Below are 25,841 nucleotides of genomic sequence, written 5' to 3' on the forward strand. Positions count from 1 at the left end.
CTACCTTATGCAAATCTTCTACAAATCAGCTTCTGTTCCACTTTTTGCATCTTCATTAAACTTCAGCTGTTCAGCATATCTTCAGCCGCTTTCAGCAAAATCATTCAGCAAAATAAGCATTCACACTGCATTTTCGCAGGAAATGCAACTTCTCTAGTTACTTGTAAAGTTCGTTCTCTGAAAATATCCAGTTTTGCATATTTCCAAAAAAAGGTTGAGCATTATTTATTTCATATTATGGATTAATAAAATTTGTGCTTGTGGCGTCATCAACATGTTTCTTATCAAAGGTGGATTTCTTTAATCTTATAAAATAATGTTTTTAAACAAACGTGATGGCACAGAAAGCATTCAGAGTCCACTTGCTTGACGTGTGGTATTGTATGAGTCACGGTTTGATGGCAGTTCACAACTATCAGGCTGTCAAAACAAGGACCACACCTCAGCCTAAAGGTGTACTATTGCGAACACGACTTGTGTTTGTTTGAGTTTTATGGCTGAGGCTTTGAATGCTTTGCCTCCCTACAGATGTGTAGCAAGGTGCAAACTCATAGGTAAAAGTTCAGAAACAAAGAAGCACTAAAGATGAGATGAGTAGTAAAAGACATAATGAAATGCATGCCTTGTGTGGAGACGTGTTTAAAAGACTGACATGTACAGTACGGGGGAGGAGGGGCAAAGCAGTGGAAGGCATGCAGGTAGGAAGAGAAATTTTAACACAGGTAGGAGGGGTTGAAGTGTCAGATTTCTTGGACTTAGTTCTGTTTTTTTGACAGGACTCGGTCTTTCAAAAGCTCCAAAACTTTCTTTAAAACGCCGGCACATTTTATTTCCGCGTTGGGAATTCAAAGAGGTGGAGGTCAGGCAGCCTTCGAGCCGGATTTGGTTACACAGCTGTAGATTGAAAGAAAGGAAGAGGAGGAAGGCTATTGGGGCTGGAAGTTTCGGGGGAGTCCCACCTTCATAAAGAGCATTGGTTACTTTGCTTATAAACATACAAGGACAACTACATGATGCAGGTGAGTAAACCTGATACAAAAATAAACACATTCATAATGAAAAATGGAGCCTTCAGCTTACTGCTTTGCATTCAGGAAACCATTTGATTATACCCTGGTCACAAGCTGTATGGTATAAAGGAACACTGTCAAAATAAAAGCAGCTTTTGTTTGCTTATTTCTGCTCCGTCAGTTTCTGATATCTACCAATTTATACAAGTAGGTATAACAATACAAAATGATTGGAGTGAAATAGAATAAAAGAATTTATTTGTTGTAGCTCTGGGTACAGATAAGAAGATTTCTGTTGTTTCATCTGTAGTGGTAAGTTCAAAGCTACTTTTTTAGTCTGATAAACTATAACAAGACTAATAATTCAGATAACATGTTAAAATTATTTGGTAGACATCAAATATAAATTACTTTCTTTTAATTTGCTGATTCAACACTGACTGTAAACATCTATTGTCTGATTTTAAGAAATAATTTAAAGTTGTTTTTTTTTTTTTACTTGATTTAAATTGATCAGAAATCTTATACATTTATGTTATTCTTGTCCTGTTTTTTTTTTTTTTTTTCCCTGAACAAAAGTCTAAGCATATCACAGGTATTGTCTGTTAAGGCTGACGTAGTTATGTTTCTTTCTCCGAACTGGGAATGGTTCTCACTAATGCCGGCTTAACTAGCTGATCTCTATTTCTGTGTCAGTATGAGTCGCACCATTGCTTTTAAAACAGTTTTTTATTGGTCACAGTACAACTGACAGCACTGATGTTTTTAAGTTTTGCGTGGTGATTATAATATGACAAAGCAGAACCTGTCCACAGGAATGTTTTTGTCTAACGGAGGGAAGATTATTTTTTTTAGCAAACTTTCCTGTTTTCCAGCCTGTAACACTGCCTAGTCCTAATACTCAACCTTAATAGTTTCAGATGATCAAGACCTAGTTTCAGTTCATCAAATTATCTTAGCTTGTTAGCTGATGATTGTGTAAGTAGTTCAGATCTTTTTAAGTGGGGTTCTGTGGGAAGGATATGAACAATCACTATTTTACCTGTTGCAGATGGCTTCTCAAACAACCTCAGTTTGGAGAAATAGAGTTCAATTCTATTGCTTTAAAGAGTGTTTATTAACTCTAATCTGTCAAAAATGTCATTGTGTCCATTTTTGAATTCATTTATAGCTTTAGGTTCCTCATATGATGTGTGGGTACAATTAGACTCTTTCACACAAAAATATCCAAAAAATATTGATCTTTTTGATAAACCTGTGAGAGGGTAATTTTTCAGAATATTTTTTTTGCACTGTTAAATAAAATATATAGAATTATAAATGTGAATGAAATGAAATTTTTATCAAGAATTGAATACATCTTGCTTGTTACACTCAAAAAGGCTTAATACACAAAAAAGCAACAAAACTTCTTTATTGTAATGAGAAATCTGAGAAAAATGTTATCATCTCGAGCTCATCTCTCCAGCAACGCAGAGATGATTCAACTCAGAGTAATGAACCCCTCTGTAAAAACAAAAACAAAACACAAAAAACCTGTCCAACAACACTGTCTTAAAAATGGTTTCCCAGCTTCTGGTTTCTAACCGTTATGCAAAAATAAGCAGAAGTAAAGTGTTGCACACTCGAACAAAATTGATGTCGAGACATGCGGTGGTTGTAACTTTTCTTTACTTTCTTCTTTTCTTCTGAACATACAAAAACACATGTGTCAGTCCGACGTGCGTTACACATAATCTGGCGTCTTCTTCTACGTCTTCTAAGTCACTAACTGAAACTTAGGACCCGAGGCTGCCCCAAGCGCCTGTTGAAAACTAATCTTTTTCAACCCTCGCCTCTCTCTCAGCTAGAACCGTTATCATCAATATTCAGCTAACCATCGACAATGAAACAGTGCTTTTAGTAACTAAACAAAACAAAATATTCATAGGAAGGAGAATAGAATAGTGTAATAAAAGGGGGGGGTCCTTTGACATAAAGTCCCCAACAACTGGTCCCCCACAAAAGTTAGTCTTATGGTTCATTGTTTTGTTTAAAGAAAGCTCTAAAAAGGAATATCTTCTTTTAAAGTACCAACACATAATTGAAATAATGTTTTCAGTTCAAACAGTGAATGGAAAACTGATGACAAAGCAAAGAAAGATAAAGGTCCTATCTAAATTTGTATTTACCTGTACTCAATGGACTGGTACCTGAGCAATGCAAAACAGGAGAGATTAAATGTCAGTTTTCTGAAAACCTACACAGATTTTAAAGACAATAAAAAGTTAAAATCAAATCAATTCTTTTTGATATAAAATAAAAATAAACACTGGCTCTAAATTCTGGGGATATCTGTTTCCTAGGAAGATAAAGTTGTTCTGCAGCTGCAAAATATATAAAACAAAAGAAATTAGCACTTTTTAAAGAAACACAAATTTCCTGTCGACTTGCTTGTCAATGTTTAAAAGAAAGATTTTTCTTCATCCATTAGTGCTCAGAGTATGTGTTTAAGATGACTCTCAGCTACTACCACACCAAATTTTAGCTCAATATCTGTAAAATCGACTGCGTTATAGCCATTTTGATGTTTGCTAAAGTCGAGTCGCTGTGGCGGCCATCTCGAATCAGGTTTACTTTGAAAGTATGTCTGTAATTTTACCTGACAACAATCTTTCAGTGTGTCACAAAATCTGACAAATTATAAAACACAGCCGTAGACTAAACTCACACAATAGCTGTCCCACCATGACACTCCACCTTCAAAACAATGTTTGGTTGACTTATAAACCTTGAAGTTGGTCTGCCATCCAAAAGGAATGTTAAAAAACAAAAACAACAGGACTTTTATTCTCATCCAAGGAGTGTTATCAGTTCTTGATTGAACTGATAACGCTCAATGAATGAAAAGCAAAATGTCTTCAGCTACAGAATAGAAGTCCAGTTGTTTTTGATTTTTAATCTTTCCTTTTTTTGTGTATTTATTATGTCCTGGATGGGAATCTACACCAGCATGGTGGTCTGCCATGTTAGTTTAGAAGAATATTACTGGCTTTTAGAGCTTTTGTCTTTTATTAGCTGATGCATTCAGAGCAACAAATAGAAAGGCAGAGAGAGAGAGAGAGAGAGAGAGAGAGCGAGAGCGAGAGAGAGAAAACAGACCAGACAGGTTCGTCAAGCGATTTGGTGTCCATAGAGGTTAAAATATTGGGAAATGTACCGACACAAATCTAACTGCAAAGCAGATCCCAGTTATTGGAAGCCACCCACTCAAGATAGTTTTGTGAAAAACAAAACCATGACTCAGAGGGTGGAAATTTTTAGATCCGCACAAAAGTACCTCATCAAAACAGTACACCTGTGTCTTCCTGCACAGGCTTCCCTCTTTCACATCTACATGAACGTGTCTCCGACGTGCCCCCGCAGTCAGCAAACAGCAGAACGTGTCCGATTTCAGAAGAACAATGAAAATGTCTTATGTTCAATGGTTATATAAAAGAGATTTTTTTTTAAGCAACAAAATTAGCCAATGTAACATTTAATGTTATATTTAAAATTTAAATATATATATATTTATATATATATAAAATGAGAGACCAGTATTTCAACCCAACTATATAAACTACATTATATATTAGTTTTTGGATAATATAACTGCAGTAAAGCTAAAAGCTTGTGTTATTTATTTAAAATTGTGACGATTTAAACGTTTTTGAGATATGTACCCCAAATGAACTATACCTGTGAAATATCACCCATTATAATTCAGCTATTTTTTTTTGTCTTTCTCATTTTTCATAGTCCTTTTTTAACTTGAATATGTCTTGATAAATTTGCTCAACAGTTTAACTGAACGTTACTGTTGTGTCAGACGCTGGGTTAATATGTCGGCTTGTTTACTGGAACGATGCAAGCTGGTTCTCGTCCAAGAGCTTATTCTCCTTTCTTTTTATAATGTGTGTATATTTTTTTTACAAACAATTGGAGACTGTATTGATGTTGTTCAGTGGCAAGCAATGACAAACCGTTGGGTTAAAATAAAAAGAGTTGTCAGTTCAAGAAAACTCATCATTTGAAAAAAGACTTGGTGATAGACGCAGTGGGCAGATTAAAGCAGGGACAGGAGAGGTGCACAGACTTTCCTTATGACTTTAATGATGTTTCATGCTTTTATATTTATATTTCACATCAAACATTTTTAAAGAAAATAATATTGCATCATAAAAAAATAAAGGTGATATAATAACTGTACTGGAATTCCTTCACATGTATGCGCTCCATCCAGGAATTGAAGCTGCATCATGGGCTGGTTCTAGTACAAGTTTAAAGTCCTGCCCCCTCCACCTAAAAGATCAACTCTTTGGCCTTATTAAACACCTAACATACCTCTTTTTTTTTCAGGTTTTGACTTGTTGATTCACTTAGTACTTACCTTGCTGCTGTTTATTTAAATATTCATTTTTCTGATATGCTTTCATACTTAAAAGAAAGGTCATGTGACATCATGATTGTGTACAGGGGAGTAGTTGGGACTTAAAGCCCCACATCCCTAAAGAGCAGACTCTGGTTACAAAAATGCAACAACAACAAGACAACGTGGGGAAATTTGGTCTAGTATTATAATAAATGTCGATGGTACGCACATCTACTACATAACTAAATGTGGAGCAGCTAATGGCAGAAACAGTATTAAGTTAAGAGAAGTTTTTTGGTGATCTGAGCCACAGGGATCAGATCCCGGAAAATAGCCGGAATTCCCTTTAATAAGCCGCCTTGACGACGTTGGCATATCTGGCTCTGAACCCACCCACCTGAAGCCAAACATTGGTGGAGGACGATGTCAATTAGAATAAACAGCCAATCAAAGTTATCTCTGTTTGTAGGTAAACCAATCAAAAAGTTGAAAAGTAAAAAAAAAAAAAAAAAAAAAGGAATTTTTTTTTTTTAGTTTTAGACGGCTTAAATGAACAGGAAGATGCTGTTAGAGGAGCTCCACAGGGGCGACTATAAAGTTTGCCTGAAGGTGGGTTTTTCTCACAGCCCCTCAGAGCTTTTCTTGTCTGTTCTGCTTCAACACTTTGTATCCGTTCTGATGTGTTTTTAGTCTAAATTGGAATAGTTAGTTTTCCTGTGCTGGGTGTCTTTGGGTAGGTTTTCTTGCTGTAAATCAGCTTCTAGCTTCACTCTAACTTCCCTGTTTAAGATTCTGCAACATTAGTAACATGTTTTTGACTAAGATAAACACTTAAGAATTAAAACAAACAAACAAACAAACCTTAACCTTCATATTTTGCTTGGAGGTAGATTGAAGTACTCCCTGCAAACATTATATCCATCAGTTGGTTTTTCCTTTTTAAAAAAAATTATTTTTCAATTATTCTAGTCGTTTACAGGTTTTTAGTTTGCCTGAACTTTGACTGTTCTGTCTTTATTGTTGAAAGACTAGTAGACATCTGGATCTGCACAAATAATCAATTCACTGACAATTAGACCTCCTGTATTCATTGTTATTTTCACCCTGTCGGTGTGGTCCCAATTAACCAAAATTATTAATAATTAAAAAAAGGCAGTTTCTTGTGAGAAATGCAGTTCAGTCTGTTGAATAACAGACAGTTTCAGGTGAATCCCAATTACAAATCAATCCAATCCAAAATCCAATCACATTCAGTCCAATTAAATCCAGTTCAGTACCATTTCAGTCAATCCATTTTAAAATTCTATTAGTTAGATGCTTAACGAAGCCAGCAAATTGTATGAAGTTCATCACTTTGAGTCAGTCCACCATTTATGTTAACTTACGCTCACAGTCTCATACGAGGTCGGCCAAAAACCACTCTGATACCTGATACCTGCTAGATTCAAGTTTTGCATTTACTTTGCTTGTAGGCTGGAGCAACACACAATGAAGCAGGAATACAAACATACTGTGCAGTTAATGGTATAAATGTTTGAGGGTGGGTTCTTCATTTTTAAAAATGGTCATCGGTAATATAAAAGAGTCTTTGGAGAGTGTAGTCATTGTTGCATGTGGCTGTCGGGTCATGGGATCATGAAGTAATATACGGTGACAAATTCTCAACAGGAAACGGTGAATTTGAATATTTGCTTGGCTACATTATCATTGTTTTTCTCACACGCTACAGACTGAAATGATCTGTGCTATGATGTGACTAATTTATATCTTGCCCAATCATGCCTAAATAGCATAACTTCTTTAGCCTGTAATTTTTGGGGTTAAAGGGTGGTTACTCCTATTTATTCCGTCTTGCAACATTACAGTGTTATTGGGTTTTTTCCCTTCACAACATCAGTCAGATTTGACTGTAAGACCCTCAAGGTGCCATCTGACACTGCCACATTATTCTGGCCAGTGTAAGCTGTCTGTTTAGTGGTGAGCTTAGAAAATCTAGCGAGTGACATAGAACCGATCTGCAGCTTCGGGGTGGAACGTGTCGACTCTGTTTTATGCAAAACCGCATATTCCATGAGTGCGTAACTGTCGATCCTTCCTCACACATCCACTGGATAAACACACAAGTTTACACCTGTTTTGCTCATGCTTTCTGGGTTCAGTGTTTTCAAGTGTTTGTGGACCAGTAAATGCATTTTAATCTTCATCCAAAATGAAACAAAATAAGTCCAAAGAAGAAGGGGAAAAAAAAACAACCTTAAAGTTTTGTACTGTTGTGTTTCTAGCCCTTCGCTCTGACACACACATTGCACATTTGCTCTCAAACCACTCATTGCACAATGTTTTAGCAACACCTTTGCTCATCTTATGTTTGTTTTTCTGTCCTCAGACGTCCACCAGGCTGCCAGAGGAAAGCTCCAGACCTCTGAATCCCAAACCAGCAGGTATGCTATCCATCAGTGTTGTTTGTTTGTTTGTTTTCAGTCTTTATTTGTTGCTGCATGAATGAGAGTATTATTTTCATGAATATGTTTAATATGTCAAAACTGTTGGGCAGAAATTGGGTCTTTCTTTACCTGTGTGTCTCACATCCCAATTCCCTTCATTTTCTTTTTTTTTTTCCTCTCCTGTTCCAGTTCCAGTTGCAAAACGAGCTCCCCACAAAACACCCATGACGGCTCAGAAACCTCAGGCAACCAAGGCGTCGAAGACGAAGAGGATATTGATGATTGTTCTGACAGTAGTGGTGGTACTGGGCATACTGGTCACGGCGGGATACTTTGGTAAGTTGTTTTCTTTAAAGGATACACACGTACACCACAGGATTTCAAGCAAGTCCCTCTCTTTAGGGGTGCACCAGTTGTTTTGCTCGAGACCGAAATCAGCTGATTTTTCAGCTTGGCCGAAAAACCGGATAATCTAAAACTCAAAGATGCATTTGATTCCCACCATTTCTAACCAGCTAGTTCCCACTAGCAATAGGATGTCTTGGGTGTGGAAGTTCAGTTTTTCTTTCCTTTTGTGTTCCAAGATCTTATATTTGATGAAATTAGTTTAAAATAGAGATCTTGTTAAAAAATGTGCCCTGTGATAAGGTGCACCTTTATGTTTTGAAGGGTGCAAAAAAAGGAAGATATACTGTAGTCCTTCTAACTACCAGGTTTTATTTGCACAGTTTTCACTGTTCACTAACATTTTGTTGTGAATTCACAATCAAAGTTGTAATTCAACCTGAACTATAAAGAACATGTAGTTGTTGCAAAAACTGGCAATGAAAATCGGTCTATATAACTGATTGGTGCAGCTCTACTATTTGAAAGCCTTTCATGTGAGACAGTCTTGTAGAAAAATGTAAAATCAATAATAAGAGTCAGAAAACTTGATGGTGTGTTAAACTGCCCAGCTAAAGGTCACATTTCTAACCTGCCCTTCATTTCTGTTTTGTTGCTCCTTTTTCTTCCAGTTAAAAAGCTAATCGAATCCAAGTACTTCTTCTGCTCGAGCTCGGTGAAGTTCATTCCACTCGAACTGGCCTGTGACGGGAAGAAAGACTGCAGCGGAGGAGAAGATGAGCTCTCCTGTTTATCAGCATTTACAGAAAACTCTACATTTCCTGGTTAGACCTGACACCTGACACCTTCTCGCTTTCTCTTCGGACAAAACCAAAACTTTATAAAAAAAGTGACTCACTTTTCCTCCCCGTGCTAACTCTCTCTCCCCTTCCAGTGCGCCTCTCTTCAGCCCAGAGCGTCCTTCAAGTGTTCAGTCAGGATGTGGGTTGGCGGAGTGTGTGCAGTGATGGCTGGACTTTGAAGCACACGCAGACCACTTGTGCACAACTGGGATACACAAAGTATTTTTTATTTTTTAACCACTTCTGCAGTGTCCCAGTTTGAAGCAACATCTTATTTGGCCTCAGGTCATAACTAACAAAACCCTCATTTTGCTTTCACAGTTCTCCCAAAAGCACCATTATCTCAGTGAGCAAATTGTCTTCTCAAAGAACGGGACCTTTCACAGCCGTCAGGCCTGGGACCGAGAGCACACCCATACATGTGGCTACAACTGACATGTGAGAAACATACCAACATCTGTCATCGTAAAAGAACATTATAGCGACAAATCGGTAGTTTCATTTTAAGAAGTAGTGTTTAGGGTTAGTGTTACGAAGTGATACTTTTTGTTATTGTCACAGTTTGGTATCGGTCTGCCCCAGTGGACTAAAATATGACATAATGTTGAAGAGAAAATCTAAAAGTACCGTGGCATGTATTAATAATCAGATCTGTCACAATCTCTGTTTTCTAGAAAAATTCCACTTCAGTTCTCATTTTCTGTTCTGAACTTTCAGTGTTTTCTCAGAGTTTTAGTTCCTAAAGGCTAAAAAGCCCACAGTTTTTGTTCCTTTATGAAAGTGAACTAAGCAGGTGCTTTACCAAGTCACATTAGAACAAAAATAGGAGCATAGTTCAGCTAGGGGTAAGATTAGGTCAAGGCAACGAGACTGTTACTTTGAGATTGAAATGTTTTTCTAACACTACTTTTTTCTCGCTCTCTCTTTCCCCCCCAAGCAGCCAAGAGTGTAAAAGTGGATCTGTGATCTCGTTGACTTGCTCGGGTAAGTTTTGCTGTTTGAAAACTAACCACAGTGACTGACACCGTTCACAGGTTTCAGAAAGGTTGAGTGGGGGTTAGAAGGGGGGCTGAGCAAAAGATGATGAAGTTGTGTGACAAGTTTCTCACACACACACACACACACACACACGTCTGTACATGCCTACAGGAACCAGTAAGCGTTTCACTCAAGCTCAAGTCTTACCTCATTCAAGTTAAAACTGAATGTGGTCAAAAAGAAGGCTCAAGATGGACGAATGGACAAATGCATTTAATCAAAAATGTTATTCGAATGAAATTGTTGAAAACCAGAATTGTGTTGTCAGACTGTGGACAGGTGAGGGGTCAGGACCGTATTGTTGGGGGCGCAGATACGCTCATCGAGGATTGGCCGTGGCAAGTCAGCCTGCAGCAAAATGGCCAGCATTCGTGCGGCGGTTCACTGGTGTCGCCACGCTGGGTCGTCACTGCCGCCCATTGCTTCCCTGAGTCAGTGTAACCACCCTCTGCACCATTTCTACTGAATGTTCGGTTTTCTACCATCATGAAATGTAGCATATCAACTAACTCCCCCATGTTGTCCTTTTTTTCTCTTTTTGGTCCTCGCAGTCAGAAAAGGGTGCTGAGTCGGTGGAGTGTGTTATCAGGACAGTCCTCCATGTCCTCCGGGGGTTCCTCTGTGGACAGGATCATAATAAATGGAAAATACGATTCAGATAAAAACGACTATGACATTGCACTGATGAGGCTGACGAGCCCAATCACAGTGGGAGGTTAGACTTTACTTTTAACATTTAAACTGTTTAAATAAACTTATTCAAAGTAAAATCTTTTGTCCACTCAGGTACTTTCATTCAGTAGGCTTTGCTGCCCTCTAGTGGTCAGTATGCCAAACAGTTAATTTGACAGTTTAGTTAATCATTTCATCTTTAGTTGTTTGTCTAGATTTATACGACATAGTAATATTGAATGCTTCAATAACAGGAAACTGTTTTGTTTGTCCTTCCTAGTTACGGTATAATAAAACATTTCCAACTTTCAAAATGTTTCCTTGTTTTCCAGACAAACGCAAGCCGGTGTGTCTTCCTCCAAAAGACCTTAACGTTCCTGATGACGCCCCGCTGATTGTAACAGGCTGGGGGTTACTGGAAGAAAATGGTAAGAAACAAGCATTACTGCCCAGTGAACACACTAATTATTATTAATATTATTATTTTGAAGTTGGACCGTCCTATTTTAAACTTTTGTTATTGTTCCGCCTTCAGGTAAGCCCGCTTCCAAGCTGCAGAAAGCGGATATCAAGTTGATAGGTCGGAGTACGTGTACCAGCTCAAAGGTCTACGGTCCACTCGTAACGCCAAGAATGATCTGCGCTGGTATATTGAAAGGAGGCGTGGACGCCTGCCAGGTGAGAAAGCACAGATTAAACTTCCTGTCCATATAGTTGAAATAGCTTGGAGTCATTTTGTATTATTTTTCTAAAAAAAAAAAAAAACAAAAAAAAAACTCCTAATGATCTAAGACTTGTGTTGTGTTTTAAACTCCAGGGGGATAGTGGGGGCCCTTTAGTGTACTCTTCCTCCTCTCAGTGGAATCTGATTGGAGCAGTGAGCTGGGGTGCCGGCTGCGCAGAGGCAAACAGGCCCGGCGTTTACACCAACGTGGACGAGATGCTCAACTGGATTTATACAGTCATCGAGGTAGTGCATACAGTGCACATCTGTATTAGTAAGCTCCACTTAAAAGAATGCTGAACAGTTTTTTTTTATCTTAACTCCATAGATGAATAAGAACTGCAACATTCACAGCCTTTCTTTGACTAATCTTTTCTTTCTTTCCAGAAAAACCTTTGATGTTGTGAACTGTGACCAAAGCCATCACAGGACACGTGTCCAGTTTACCTCAGACAAACTGTGAAACTGAAACAAAGCTTTAGTTTCAGTGTGGCTGTCCTAAAGATAAGGGAAGGACGAGGCGAAAAAGGGGAAGCTCCACAGCAAAGATGGGCTGTCAACGGCTACAAACAATGCACACATACGAGCTTATTTCAGGTGTTTGTGCCATTTCAGTTTCTTATCTCAGGGGACTGATGTATTTACTTCTGTCACTGACCACTTGAGGTTCAGATTGTAGCTTTTTTTTGTAACTCAGCCTGAAAACTTTTTTAAGAAAGGACTTTGTCAGAAAGTCCCAGGAGTCAGATTTCTGTTGCAAATTTTGTAAAGCTTTTACACCTAAGAAAGAAATGCCTTTTTCTTTCGACAGAACGATTCATATGAGCACTTTAAGTGAACACTTACTTGACTTCACTGCATGTGAAGATGGGTCGGTTAACTCAGCTAATATTGCACTGAACATAGCGGGAAAAAAAACAATTTGCATGCAGGTATTCATATTTCCAGCGTGGCGTACAGATCGCTTTCAGAAAACGTAAACTATGGTCAATGGATTTTTCCCTTTTTTAAAATTATTCATCAGTAAGATTAAAATTATTGCACTTCAAATGTTTTTTTTTAAAAAGTGATTTAAGTTGAAGCACAGTAAATTAAACACGTGTTGACGCCACAGAAATCTGATCGAGTATGAATTGACATTCTGCACTGACATGTTACTTATATACTGAAGTTCAGGTAAATGAGTTTGAATATGAATGTTGGATGGTTTTAATGCATTGTCTTGGTGGTTGAATAATTTTTTTTTAATCTTTTTTTTAATAACTTGTAAATATAATAAACTTCTTACAGTACCTTTCTTGCATTGTGAATTTGATCAAATAATGTATTCTTTGAAAACGTACTAAAAAAAAGGATTTTTCTCCGTTCCATTCAGTCATCCTCCCCCAAACGTCACAGCACGAACAAGATAAATTTCTCAAAATAGATATTTAAACTGTGAACAATCCCACTTTTCACATTTATTCAAATGACCAAAAATATTGAGCTGCTTCGTTTTGAATAAACTCACTATTTCCAGTTGCGTCAGTTTTGGCAGCAACGACTTCAGCACGGCTAATATTTACGCATGTTTATCAGATAACTTGTTCATTTTGAATTTAAAAGTGGAAAAAACTCAGATGGAAGGTAGTACAAACTAAAACGGAGGGAAAACAAAAAAAAAAGCTTTATTATTCTCAGAAAATATAACAAAGGCCAGTGAAAACAACTTCACACAGGTCAGTATTAATCTACAACAGACAGACAGTAAAAGCTCAACAGTGTTTCCCATTTCCTCCACTCTTCCTTCTAAAAACTATTACATTATTAACCTTTGATAAGGAAGCAGATTATTGGATAATTGTTTTAACAATGGCTGACAAGTATTTATTATAAACTACAAACTTGAATGGAGTTTCATGTCTTTCAGAACAACGCTATTTGTTTTAAACCAACCGTTTGAACTCAACATGTAAAAGATGAACTTGTTATCTTCTGGAACCACGGCTGGGGCCTTTGAATGGATTATCCTGCATCAAAAAACAACAAAATTTAAATGTGCTTTTGCTTTCAGGAAGTGCAAACCCTTTGAGTATTTGGGATTTTGATCCCATTTATTTTCATTCTAACACAATATTACTGGTCAGGTAAAATAAGAAAATAAAGTCTGCACTCCACAACACTATTTTATTTGAATCCCTTTGTTTTTTTACCTCATCATCACTATCCTCAAATGCAACTCCTCGAGATGACTGGCTCTGGCTTTGAGAACTATACCTTGAGAAGGATGAAGATGTTGATGGCCTGTGTTCAGCAAAAACAAAACACAGATGATGTATAGCCAGGAGGGAGAATATAGAAATAATTTTTAAATGTGGATTTTTTTTCCCTGTAAAATCAAAACTATGATGTGCAAAACTAAAAATAAACAAACCTCGGAGGCGGCTTGGTGGCTCTTATTATTGGAGTATCATCATCTGAGTCATCAATGGTCACCTGCTGATAGAGTAGATCCAAGGTTAGAGGGTGGTGAAGAAAAATAAAATGGGTGTATGAGGTTTTGTTGGTGTGTCATTATATATATTAAACGAGCTGTGATGGAGTTTATTTGTTTTTAGGGGATGCTGATGTTCTGGAACTGAGCTGCGTAGGATAATATATCATAACTACACTTTTAACTTTGTCGACTGACGAAATTTAATTATTTGTTTGTCTTTAATACTTCAAACTGCAAAAATATGATTCCCATTTGGAAACAAGTTTTCAACTTAAAAACTACCATGCCAAATTTGATAAAACTCTGTTGGGAGTTGGGCAACAAAGGAACTCATTAAATTTAGTGATAATTGAGCTCATGTTCACTGAAGCTGCAAAACACAGCCAGTATCTCTTGATGAAGGATGTGATATTTAACCTATTTATAATTCAACTTACTTCATCTGCTGCAAAAGATCTGCTAGCTCCAGCCTGAGACCTTGAAGGTGCAGCCTGAAATGCTGAGAAAAGTGTAAGAAAGAGTCAAAGTGATAGTTTGATTAGATTTCTGTTTGATATCTGTAAATGTCTGACGTTTAACAACCCCCCTACCCTGCATGATGCTTCTGCTTTGGCTTGCTGCGGCTGATTTCTGGGAACGACCGCGACCAGCTGCTTTAGCTTCTGAAGCAGTAGCACCTGGATGGACGGCATCCAAACAAGGATTTATGTTGGAATACCGACAATATACTTGCTTCCACTGTGATATCACATTATTAACGGATTGGCACAACCAAATGCACATGAAAGGAAATACTGTCATTAAAACCTGTCTGACTTAATCAGGCACAAGAAGAGATATAACAAGAGTAAGACGAAAGCATAAGTTGCCAATTAGTCTGCAGAAACGAATGCAGGATTTGGCTCAAAGATGTTCAACTTTCCCATGTAGGAAATTAAAAGCACTGACATTAACAATAAAGTTTGAATTTAAAGGCACGTTAGAACTGTCTGATCCCAATTATTTAAGTTCATTATATTATTTAGTTTGCATTTTTAATAGAGCTGTCTTCATCTGTATGAAAACCACAGGTAGAAATGGGCAAAAAAAACATATGTGTCCCGTTACTCTGCAATGGTTACATAGCTTCAATTATTTGTACCAAGATGGTACTAAAACATGCTAATTTTATGTTTGATTGTGCCCTTTTATGCCAACATTTTAATTTAATAAATTCTTTCATGCAGTGTTACGGATAGATGTTAGTCAAGTATTAACTGTTCATGCAAAAACTCAATTTTGCTCAAGAGTCAACCACAAAACCACCAAATTGTTGAAACATGACTTTGTATTAAAACTACATCCGTAAATAAACCTTAGATCATGTATGCAGCACTCTCACCTCTGCCCCTGCCTCGACCACCTCTTCCTCTCCCTCCTCGGCCTCTTCCTCGTGTAGGAGCAGGAAACGTAACTGAACTGTCATCATCGGAGTTCATGAAAGCATCCGCGAGCTCGTCGGACATGTCGTGATCTACGGCGTCAACGCCGCGCTCCTTCCGCTGAGCTTTGGCTCTACTGAAGGCCTGAGAAAGACAGTGAGATTAAACAGAGCTGAAGTAGCTTTTCAGAGTTTAGGGGGAAATCCTTACTTACTTCTCTAATGTCGTTCTCCTCTTCAGTCGTGTTCTTTTTGGAATCTCTGAACAGCCGAATCTGAAAACATGCGAACGTGAGCTTTGAACTTTGCCATATGACATGAAGATTTGCTCAACCTGGAATGCCGGCAACGCCGTCTTGCCTCTGTGTCTATATCCTGCTCTGTGGTTACTCCTCTGGCCTGAAGATGGTGCTGTGTCTTCTCTAACTGGTAGGTGATGAGCTCCTCGATGGCTTCTCTCTCGTCTTTGTCTACAAACTCCTGAATGGCCTTTCCCATGCCCTGCTCGGTCAGCAGGGACAGCTGGACCTTCTGTAAAACGACACCCAGACGGGGAAAACAACAGACGGAAACAAAACTTGAAATCTCGTGATTAATGTCAGAATTTGTTTTTGTGTTTGACGCACCTGCTCAGCTGCCTCAAAGTACTGTTTAACTAGGTCCTCCACTCTCAGGCCTTCAACCGCAGTCGGTTTCACCAGCTTGCCATAGTCAACATTCAGCTCATCTAAAATGTTTAATGAATAAAATATATCACATAGAAAACACATAAGCTGGCAAGTTTAACTACAGGCTACACTAAATGCATGAATAAAAATGAGCAACTTGGGTCTACAATACTTCTTTTTTTTCCTGATAAAAAAAATTAATAAATCCATAAAACACTTCATCAGATTTTCAGATTAAATAAGAACAAAAGTGTATTTAGTCTGTGACAGACCTTTGATGTCCTCCTTCTGCTCACGCTTTCTGAGGAAATGAATGATGTCTTTTGGGTTTGCCAGGCGGTCCACAAACTTCTGACTAAAGCGAGAGACGTTGAACGTCTCAAAACCTCCACTGTAGTCCACCTGGCAACAGCAAAAAAGAGAACGAATTCAGGGTTTCTACGCATTTCTTATTTCAAAACTCCAGACTTCTCCACTCTCATCAACTAAGTTTTTGTCCCCTTTTAGGTACAAACCTTTCCTGTATGCGTACAAAACAAACAGTAGTTGACTGATGGTCTTATCACAGAGTTTAAGCTGTCTTTAATACAACATCCTATCAAATTATGTTAAGTTAAATAGAAAAAGCAGTACACCAGCTGGACCGTATGGTGACTGACAAGTTGCATAAATGTTCTGCATTTACAGAGCACATATTTAAACTTAGAAGATCACAAAGTGTTTCACAATTTGAACTGAAGCTATAACTATGTCCATCTTTTGCATATTAGAAATATAAAAAGAACTGTTGAGCAATTTTTTTTAGAAATTCAAATTGTTATATTTTAGTATAGGAATAGGAAATAAAGTCTAAAACTAAAGATGCTTATTCATACTTTTTTTCATGGAAAATAAGAAAAGCTAATTTTAAACTTCTCTATACTTTTTAACGACTGCATCAGAACGCTTTTAGTTTGAAGTTGAGGTCAACCTGAACCTGAACTCAGCTCACCCTCAGCCGAATTAAGGGTTTCTCCGGTGTGAGCGGACATCCAAGCCTTTCCCTTTCTGCTTCCTTTAGCATCTCTGTGACCTAAAAAAAAATGACAAAACGACACAGGGACAGATGAGGTTGGGCAGACAAAAAATAAAACAGGTGCAGCATCACTTATGAGGATTGATGTTACCTTTGCATAGCAGAAGTTCTCCACCTTCTTTGTGACCTGAGGTGTATCGGGTGTGAAGAGGTCTTCATAGTCAGCCAGCACCACATCCTGAATGAAGAACTGACGGACAGTTTTTAGGGGAATCTTCTGCAGGTTCATCTTACGACCTTTCACTCTCAGCAGACCAATGTGCCTAGAGAAACAAAAACAGAGGAATGTGAAACCTGCCGTCTTCTAAAATAAAAACCCATTTTTGAGACGATCATTCAGCGTGGGTGTTTTACTTCTTGGTGGCCTCTCCAGGGGACAGGGAGGTGGCTACAGAGCTGCCCGGCTGTGTCACGTAGAAGAGCTGCTGTTCGTTTCTGGATGGTGTAATCAAACACTCGTGTTCGTGACCCCACACCACCAGGTCAAGAAAGTCATCGAGGAACTGCTCGGGAATGTAGTTTGTGGGACCATGCTTACTCCTAAACATAACATACAGACAAACGCACATCGAGAAAATACATGGAGAGCTCTTGTTTGGTTGACAACAAGCGCACCACTCATGTTTTGGCACCCACCTGTTTTGGTGGATCGCAAACAAGTTAAACCAGTTCTCTTGGTCTTCTTTGGGTCGAAGCATGGTAACCTGGTTGTTGACAAACATCCTGTACAACCGCTCATCTGGAATGGAACCTTGACACAGAATAAAAAAAAAAAAAAAAACTATTATTATTAAATATTGCAATGGCAATACCAGATGCAATAAACCAACTAGGTACAGGTATCTTATCTCAAGCAATAAGAGTCTATCTGATTAGCCAAATATATAACTGGTAGGCAAAGAGTAAATGCATGCACTTAGATAATAAGAGTCTATACTTTAATGCTATTCAAACAGTTTATTGTGTAACTGATATTGCAACAACAATAAAGGTTTGGTTTATGGTGCAAAGGTAAGTCAAACATAAGACACTACCAGTTCAAACTCACCAAGACCATAAAGAGCCAACTTGGTGCTGCCTTTCTGCAAGAGGATGGGACTAATCTCGATCCTCTCCACTGACTGGGAGTGGCCAAAGTGGTTGACGAGACCAGAAGCACTGAGCAGATCCAGCGCGCACAAACCTTCCGCCTTGAAACAAACGAATGCATCGTCGTGACAAATCCACAGAAATGCAGAAATGCAGAAAGGACAATGTGTCGTTCCTGACTGTTTTCGGAACAGACTGCTCTCACCCCGGTTGGGTCATCGTGGTTGCCATGAATGCTGAACACAGGAATAGAGATGTTCAGGTTTTCATCCTGATAGTTCGCCCACGGGAACCTACAACAAATCCCGACATATTTAATCCACAAACAGCTCTCTGATTGAAAGAGCGGAGCAGAAAATAAAAACAAACGAAAAACTGACTGGGTTGTGTTGAAGTTGACAGTCTGGTCACTGAGGATGTTAAAGGTTACAGGCGAGCCTCCCATGCAGTACTTCCTCAGCATAGTGATGCTGTTGTGGAGGCATCGCCGGGATGGTTTGTTCTCATGAAACAAATCTCCTCCCAGGAGGATGAAATCAACCTGCAAGAAAGAAAACAGAGAGTATTTGTTTAACATGGGTCAATGAACAAAAAGGAAATACATATAAGAGAACAGATATATATTTTTTCATTTTAAATCATACATATATTCAGATTCACTTCAACAGAAGTGCACACACCTGATTCGTCTTTGCACATTTCAGGATTTCATCCAGTGTGTTGTAGGTGTCACTGCCACGAATAGCATCTTTCTCGAGGTAACCTAGATGAATATCTGTTGCAATCAGGATCTTAAAAGTATCCTCGTCATCCCTGGGAAAAAAAAAAAATTATTACTTAAACAGCTCATTCTTTTGTTTATTCTGAACATACTGTACATAGGAGAACATTTTAATTGGAACGTAGCTGTTTATAACCACGACGAAGACAGTGTTTATTACTCATTGTTAGATTTGAGAGAAAATTGAAAGAAACTCACAAAGTTTTCTCTGAAGACATGATGGTACTAGAAACAGAAGAACCCGTTTAAACCTGGAAACTTGTCAGCAACTGGGTCGCCTGCAAAGAATATAACCCAAAACATGTCAAATACAGAAATGCTACATAATAATAAAAAATCAACTTTTACTTTTATATTCACATGCCATTTAAATAAACTAAGTCCTCTGCTTAGTTAGACCTCGTTATTGTGTTTAAGTGTTTAGTTTAAGATATTTTACTGCAAAAAATTACTTCTTCTACTTAATTTGGTATTTTTATAGGTTATTACTTTTTGGTGTATTTCACCTATGATTACATAAGACATAGACACACTTATCCATGCTGTTTGTTACTACTGCTGACATTACTTTGGATTTAAATGACAAACATGTACATATGGTATGTTATTCTGGCCATAGAAGTAGTTCATCATACCAGCACTGATGGTCAAGATAAAAAATAGGACACAAAACAATAAATAGTTCAGATTTAAGTTGGTGTAGATTTTCAGTCATCTATAACATAACTTCTCTAAGAGTTTCCAAAAAAGGGGATAGTGAAGATTTAGGTTGTATTTGACGGAGGTTAAAGAAAAGAAAATTAAACATATTTGTCACATTTCCTTCTGAAATACCAGGAGCGTGAAAGAGCATTACTGCTTCATTTAGGATAAGACATTCAAGCCTTTTTATGTTTGATTTCATAATTTAAAATGAGTGCCTTTTAAGAAAAATAAAATATGTTTTGTGTATGTCTTTTTTTCTAATTACAGCTTTAGGAAACTCTTGTTTTTGTTTTCATGAAAGGTCAAATAGGATAATTCCTAAACCAGGCGGTTTAATAAGCATATTTTACAATAAAACATAGTTTTTTCCTACCTGTAAAGGATTCGTATGGTTTAATACAAATAAATATATCATGGCACATTTACAGGTTCAATAATTATCTTTAAACAGTGAGTAAATAGTAAGAAAAAACTTCACCCTTATACTTCGTTTCAGAATAACAGAAACAAAATACAGTGTTGAAAATTTGGCTCGCAGGAAAATACACAGGCTATGCATTGTTATACCGACAGTATATTAATAATAATACGTTAGTAAAGTCATGGCTTTAGCAAAACTCAGGGTAACTTAGCTTTAAGTTAACTTGCTAGCATTTATGCTAAAACCTTTACGTGTCCAATGCTTCAACCATGTTTACATGGTGGCTACGTGTAGCAAACCATTAATGTAACTGAGAAAAAGTTTTTTGTTACGTTCGCCAAACTCAAAAAAAATAGCATACCTCTCCACCCACCTCCTCAGAAGCATGTTCAGAAGTCACGCAAAACAACCAAACTTTACCCTTAAAATCCCGGCAACTCTTGCAAAACGTCATCCGACACGCTCACAGATGGCCCAGTGTCATTGTAGTTTTATTTTGAAGGCTCAGCGCTTTAAACTGCCGACTGGCCACTTAAAAAGAACTACATTTCCGCTCAGCGAATGTGTGCGCTTGATTCATCCGTGTGGGAACACCGGTCTAGCTGTTCAATGAAACGCGACGTTAATTTGTAGACCCTTGTTGTCTAACGGGCCAGGCTGGAATAAGTATCATTCCCACTGCAACAAAGTCTGTATGGTGTGGCTGGCTAAAGTGATGCTTTCTCATAGCTCATAATGTGTTTGCTTTGACAGGCTTTCACGGAGAAACGGAGCTTGTTAGCTAGCGAGTTTGTGTGTCATATTCGAAAAGGACGTTGGTAGAGTAAAAATGTAACGAACGCAAAAGTCTCATAGTTTACTCCCTGATTTTTTTCAGCGCAAACAAGGAAGCCTGAAGACACTGGGCTGTATTTCAATGGAGACTCGTTCAAAAACATCAGCTGCTGTTTCGTGGGAGAAGGTACTTTATTCGTTTTACTTTAAACTTTACTGCTACACTGTTCAACTCAGCTGTTTGGTGCTGCATGAGCGAAAGTTTATTGAAGTTGGGTCCAAAAGTTGGCCCAAATTCTGCTGTTCATAAAAATTCATATAGATTTAGGGCTTTGTCTTTCACTTCATTTACTTTCTGTATTACATTTTCACTTATTATGGTTGTTTGCTTCACTAAAGCTGTAGTGTGTGAATTTCTGCATTATTCTCAAAAGGTTGCTGATGCAGTTTAATCCTTGTGTTTCTGCAGGAATTGCGTCCACCTCTGGCACCCAGTAGAATAGTGTCCGACATCATGTCCCTGTCATCCTATAAAGACTATCCAGCCCACCATCCCTTCATCAACACACTTGGACATCATATGCCCCAAACACGCACTCAGTATCGTCCAGCATCACCCAGCAAAGCTTTCCCAGAAACCAGCAGTGCAGGTAAACTCGATTTGTTTAAGTGTGTGTTGCCAAATTTTCCATTCAAACATTGTGTCGGAGCTCCATGGTTACGCATGCAACGTGATGCCGCTCTACTTGAGTGTCTCGGCAGCACAGGCATCCCTTCATCCCCGTAAATCATTTACTCTATCTATTGATCTTATCTTATCTCCAAACCCCACCCGCGTCATATTTTTTTTGTGTCCCGCTCCTTTCTTCTTGTGCCCTTGCAGCCATCTTGTCCGCTTTGAGGAACCTCCAAGAGAAGATCAGGAGGTTGGAGTTAGAGAAGGAACACACAGAGCTCAGTCTGCATTCTTCAGGGAAACACACTTCACGCACACTTCTCCAGTGTGACAGCGACACACAGCGACACTCAAATGATCAGAAAGCTGCAGAAAGAAAGACTAATGACCAGTCCAACTGCAACCAAGGTGAGGACATTCATAGTATACCCCTTTTTTTAGATTTGCTTTTCGTATCGTTTCTCAAATACAGTGCATACTTTTACTTGTTTATGTCTAACCATGTATCTTTCTTTGTAGTGTTGATCACCCACCTGGCTGCCGCAGAGTCTCGCTGTGAGAAGCTGGAGCGACAGCTGGACCACATGAGGAGAATGCTGCGTAGCACCAGGACAGAAAAGCCCAGCCTTCTCAATGAGCAGGTGAATTCACTAGCTCACATTCTTATTTAGACTCAAATAACCACTCCTGCTGGAAAATACACAAAATGCAAAACCTCTGTGTGAATTGAATTATTGTTTCCTCCTTTAGGCCTTTATGGAGAGAGCCAGTGCAGCTGATAAACAGCCTAATGCAGTTTCTGAGCATGCCCAGTTGGAAAAACTGGAGCGACTTGAGCGGGACTATCTCAGGATGACTCGTACACAGACAACTGCGGAGGTACGTTAAATGCACAAAAGCTTTGCAGGTTAAAACATAACTAATGACTCTTCTCTGTGTTGCAAAGAGGAGCAAACTGTCATAGAACTACAACAGTAATTTACATATTTATAATAAAGTTATTTAATTCCTTAAGCTTCTAATATAAATAAGGTAACTCTTCAATAAAAATTTATTAAGCTTACCAGTTGACTGAAAGGCAAAAATACACAATTTAGTGATATATTTCATTTCTTTTTGTGCCATGATGGACATTTTTACCTGTTCAGGCTTCAGAAATGCTGCTAATATTGGATAAAATGGATCAGTAAAACAGCCTGTTTTAATGAAACATCTTTATTCCACCAAAAAAAAAAACTCCTCAAGACTCAAACTTGTATTCACACATTGACAAACTGACCAAAACGTAATTTATCTCAAAATTATTATCAGGGCAGGATCACATTTTAGGGCTATCGGTTTGAAACTAGTCCATCTTTTTATCTATGGTAGATTTTGGTGCTACATGTGAGATATAGTGTTATTTTGGGGTTATATGTCTTAAATTTAACCCAGTAATGACGAGTGTGACTCTGCATGTGACAGGGGAAGATTCGTGAGTTGGAGAGGAAGCTACAAGAAGAAGAGCATCAGAGAAAGCTCATCCAGGATAAAGCCAGCCAAGTAAGACGATGTTTTGTTTTTCTGTGACCATTCTCCTTGTACTTCTCCATACTAGCTAAATTCTTGTCATTTTTCCTAAATTTGTTTTTGTCTACAACCCTCAGCTACAGACTGGCTTGGAGGCCAACAGGATCTTGCTGCGGTCCGTGTCTCCACGTCTGTCCATCAGACAACCCAAAGAGAAGAACGCTGATTCAAAGGTAACAAGCTCTACAGGGAAGGTTCGCTGTTCTTCATGCTTTTACTCTTACTGAGAACAGTTCTTCTTCTGTCTTGTCTGGCACATTGAGTCAGCGTTTTACTGTTGTCATGAAAAATGTTCTGATTTAAAATAAAACTTGTTTAAGTTCTTTTATTTAAAAAGAACAAAACAGACATAACTATTTTTTTATCCCTGCTTTCAAGACTATTAAGACATTTTGTAAGGCTGATAAATCTACTTTTAATTAAACACATTTTGTATCATGTTTTAGAGTAACTGATAATAAAACCCATCTTAAGTGGCATACATACACCCTCTTCTCTGTGTTTTAGTTGTTGGTGCTTTTTTCTTTACAGAAGTCTTCTCCAGAGCAGTTGTCCCAAACAGAACCACACTACAGACTGAGCCTGAGAGATGTTCCTTTCGTCACCGGAACGGTAATGTCTGCAGTCACGGGTTTCTGGTGGCAGTGTAAGGCTAAAACATTGTAATGATGTGCCTTCCTCACGCCGGCTCTCTGCTCTTTGACGCCTCCTGTCCGGTTTTCAGTCGGCAGGCGGGAGCCACTCGGTCAGAGCCAACGTTCAGGCCGTGCTGTCTCTCCTGAAATGTCATCAACCCTGCCTCTGCAACAGCCGCGTCCTGTCTCGCAAAACGAGCCACCCCGAGAAAAGCGGCCACGGCCATTCAGACAGCTCCTCCTCTTCCTCATCCGTTAACGGAGAAGACCTGTCGGAGCTCCTGCAAGCCCTGCAGGAGGAGCTGCGCCTCATGAGTTTGTGAGTAAATTTGAAGCTTGGGCTTATTTTGAACTTAGATGTGATCACAGTGTTAAGTTTTATTTGTTTGTGCTCCAGGGAGCAGGATGAGTTGATGAGGCAGGTGGAGAACAGTGTCTCCAGCGAGGAAAGGAGAGATCTTCAGACGGAGCAGGAGAGGCTGTTACTGAAAATGGAGAGGAAAGGAGAACAGATCAGTAAGCTTCACAAACACAAATCACAGGTAAGGCTTCACAAAACCTGTGTTTTAATATTGGAAATTTATCTCCCTTTAACATATTTTACTAAAAAAAAAAAACATCTTATTTGTGCTTTAGCTAATGAAGCTGAGAAAGGAAGCTAAATCCAGACAGAGCAGTGGGAACAAAGGTCGAGTTTCCACCAGAGGTCACTCTGTAAGATCTCTCAAAGTTCAGCCAGGGGAGAGAAGTAAGAAGAACCTGAGGCTGCTGAGGGACATGAAGGCTCTGCAGGCCTCCTTACGGACCTGAAACACACCAGGATGTGAACACAACACATGAGGTTGATCTTCACTGCACTGTCTGTCTGCTATTTCAGCTTCAAAACGGCTACTGTCTTAAAGAAACAAAAACACTACACAAACAGTCTGAGTTCATTTATGACTAATAATCGCATGATTTCTTTTATTGAAAGAGAAGCAAATTTGAGTTGATTCTACATTTTACAGCAATTTGACTTTTTTTAAACCATACTTTTTTATTAGTGCCTTTTAAAGAATCAATCAAACAATTTGACTGAGTAAGAAAGGATAAAATGATAATTTATTGCACCCTTTAAAGGTGTTTTTTTTTTTTTTTTTTAAAAGTCTCTCTCTTGTCTTGCCGATTCTGACCAGCAGAGTGTGTGAAAGTTCAAGTATTAGCTACAAAAATGTGTATCAAACCCAGATACTGTTGGGAGAAAATAGACTGTATAGATTTTCTTTATACTTTTCTTGCCTCGTTGAATATTTAAACACTATTGCTAGTCTTTCAGAGAGAGAGATGATTATTTTTAAAAGAAACCAAGATTATATCGCACAAAAACATTCCAGGTCTTATTTGGATCTAAATGGGGTCAACCATCTTTGGAAATGTAAATAAGTTTCTAGTATGTGACATATTTCAAACTCTTTACACACCACAGTTTAAAAAGATTTTCAGGTGTTTATTTTGGTTCAGGCCAGTTTAACCACTGAATGAACCTAAGAGGTGAAAAATTAATTTCTGGCCGCTCTGCAGCATTAAAAAAAAATAAAGGCTTTAAAAAATTTGCAACAACTTTGCCTACAACTTGAATCCTTTTTTGCATATAAAGCTACATTGTGATAAATAAAACTTAATGCACCTTTTGGTTCATTTTTTGGACATTATTGCAAAAGAGGTTTGGGGTTAAAAGAAACAAAGAGACTCACTCTGGAGGTTCATCATGCATAAATAACAAAACCTTTAATCTTATGAAGCTGGTTGAATTAAGTGAACTGAGAGGTGACAACTAAGTGTCCTTTTACTGTAACTTTATGGGAGAGCTTCTTCAGCAGCACTGAGACTAACTTTACAAAGTCTAAATTTGTGGACTGATTTATGTCGTGTTCAACTAGACAAACAAAAAAAAAACTGTTTATATTTCAGTTTCCTTTAATTCAACAGTTTACAAAGATGCTGATATAAATTTCAGGGACCACTTTGAAGTTTTCCAAAGCCATTGACTATAATATACGTGTAAGTATCATATTTATATTAAAAAAAAAATAAACAAATGTATG

General features: G+C 38.2%; 3 protein-coding genes across 8 annotated transcripts in view; 2 read left to right on the forward strand and 1 right to left on the reverse strand.

Moving 5' to 3' along the window:
* The window catches only part of tmprss4a (transmembrane serine protease 4a), a 17,372-nt gene extending 4,610 nt beyond the window's left edge, over window positions 1–12,762 (forward strand). The window contains exons 1-13 of one of the 4 annotated variants that reach the window (XM_017428954.3): window positions 747–1,019; window positions 7,790–7,844; window positions 8,037–8,183; window positions 8,864–9,016; window positions 9,127–9,253; window positions 9,356–9,472; window positions 9,972–10,018; window positions 10,341–10,503; window positions 10,624–10,787; window positions 11,077–11,172; window positions 11,280–11,422; window positions 11,562–11,714; window positions 11,856–12,762. In XM_017428954.3, the coding sequence (XP_017284443.1) occupies window positions 1,011–1,019; window positions 7,790–7,844; window positions 8,037–8,183; window positions 8,864–9,016; window positions 9,127–9,253; window positions 9,356–9,472; window positions 9,972–10,018; window positions 10,341–10,503; window positions 10,624–10,787; window positions 11,077–11,172; window positions 11,280–11,422; window positions 11,562–11,714; window positions 11,856–11,867 (1,386 nt within the window). In that variant the 5' untranslated portion in view covers window positions 747–1,010 and the 3' untranslated portion in view covers window positions 11,868–12,762. Of the gene's footprint in view, window positions 1–746; window positions 1,020–5,935; window positions 6,013–7,789; window positions 7,845–8,036; window positions 8,184–8,863; window positions 9,017–9,126; window positions 9,254–9,355; window positions 9,473–9,971; window positions 10,019–10,340; window positions 10,504–10,623; window positions 10,788–11,076; window positions 11,173–11,279; window positions 11,423–11,561; window positions 11,715–11,855 lie in introns of those variants that run through there. The other 3 variants (XM_017428952.3, XM_017428953.3, XM_017428955.3) reach the window with 3 other exon arrangements.
* A 350-nt stretch (window positions 12,763–13,112) lies between these two features.
* mre11a (MRE11 homolog A, double strand break repair nuclease) lies at window positions 13,113–20,561 on the reverse strand. 3 transcript variants are annotated; one of them, XM_037982109.1, is made up of 20 exons: window positions 20,465–20,561; window positions 19,176–19,255; window positions 18,877–19,009; window positions 18,577–18,737; window positions 18,402–18,489; window positions 18,156–18,297; window positions 17,744–17,858; window positions 17,462–17,647; window positions 17,199–17,370; window positions 17,024–17,104; window positions 16,305–16,434; window positions 15,991–16,091; window positions 15,725–15,895; window positions 15,580–15,639; window positions 15,326–15,509; window positions 14,535–14,621; window positions 14,382–14,443; window positions 13,882–13,943; window positions 13,661–13,751; window positions 13,113–13,477 (listed from the first exon to the last, which is right to left on the reverse strand). In XM_037982109.1, exons 2-20 carry the CDS (start codon window positions 19,193–19,195, stop codon window positions 13,436–13,438), a joined length of 2,088 nt encoding a protein of 695 aa, XP_037838037.1. In that variant the 5' UTR covers window positions 19,196–19,255; window positions 20,465–20,561; the 3' UTR covers window positions 13,113–13,435. The 3 variants fall into 3 exon arrangements, with proteins under 3 accessions (XP_037838037.1, XP_017284455.1, XP_017284456.1); XM_017428966.3 differs by having other exon boundaries at window positions 13,882–13,946; XM_017428967.3 differs by having other exon boundaries at window positions 13,882–13,946; window positions 20,477–20,549.
* Window positions 20,562–20,765: 204 nt separating this feature from the next.
* On the forward strand, window positions 20,766–25,816 carry cep57 (centrosomal protein 57). The gene is made up of 11 exons (XM_017428970.3): window positions 20,766–21,064; window positions 21,347–21,527; window positions 21,761–21,961; window positions 22,073–22,194; window positions 22,304–22,432; window positions 23,018–23,095; window positions 23,200–23,295; window positions 23,654–23,734; window positions 23,847–24,076; window positions 24,155–24,299; window positions 24,394–25,816. The coding sequence occupies exons 1-11, from the start codon at window positions 21,020–21,022 to the stop codon at window positions 24,565–24,567; spliced, it is 1,482 nt and encodes a 493-aa protein (XP_017284459.1). The 5' UTR covers window positions 20,766–21,019; the 3' UTR covers window positions 24,568–25,816.
* Window positions 25,817–25,841: the final 25 nt, after the last annotated feature.

This window comes from Kryptolebias marmoratus, linkage group LG2, assembly GCF_001649575.2.
Source record: "Kryptolebias marmoratus isolate JLee-2015 linkage group LG2, ASM164957v2, whole genome shotgun sequence".
NCBI classification, from domain to species: Eukaryota; Metazoa; Chordata; class Actinopteri; order Cyprinodontiformes; family Rivulidae; genus Kryptolebias; species Kryptolebias marmoratus.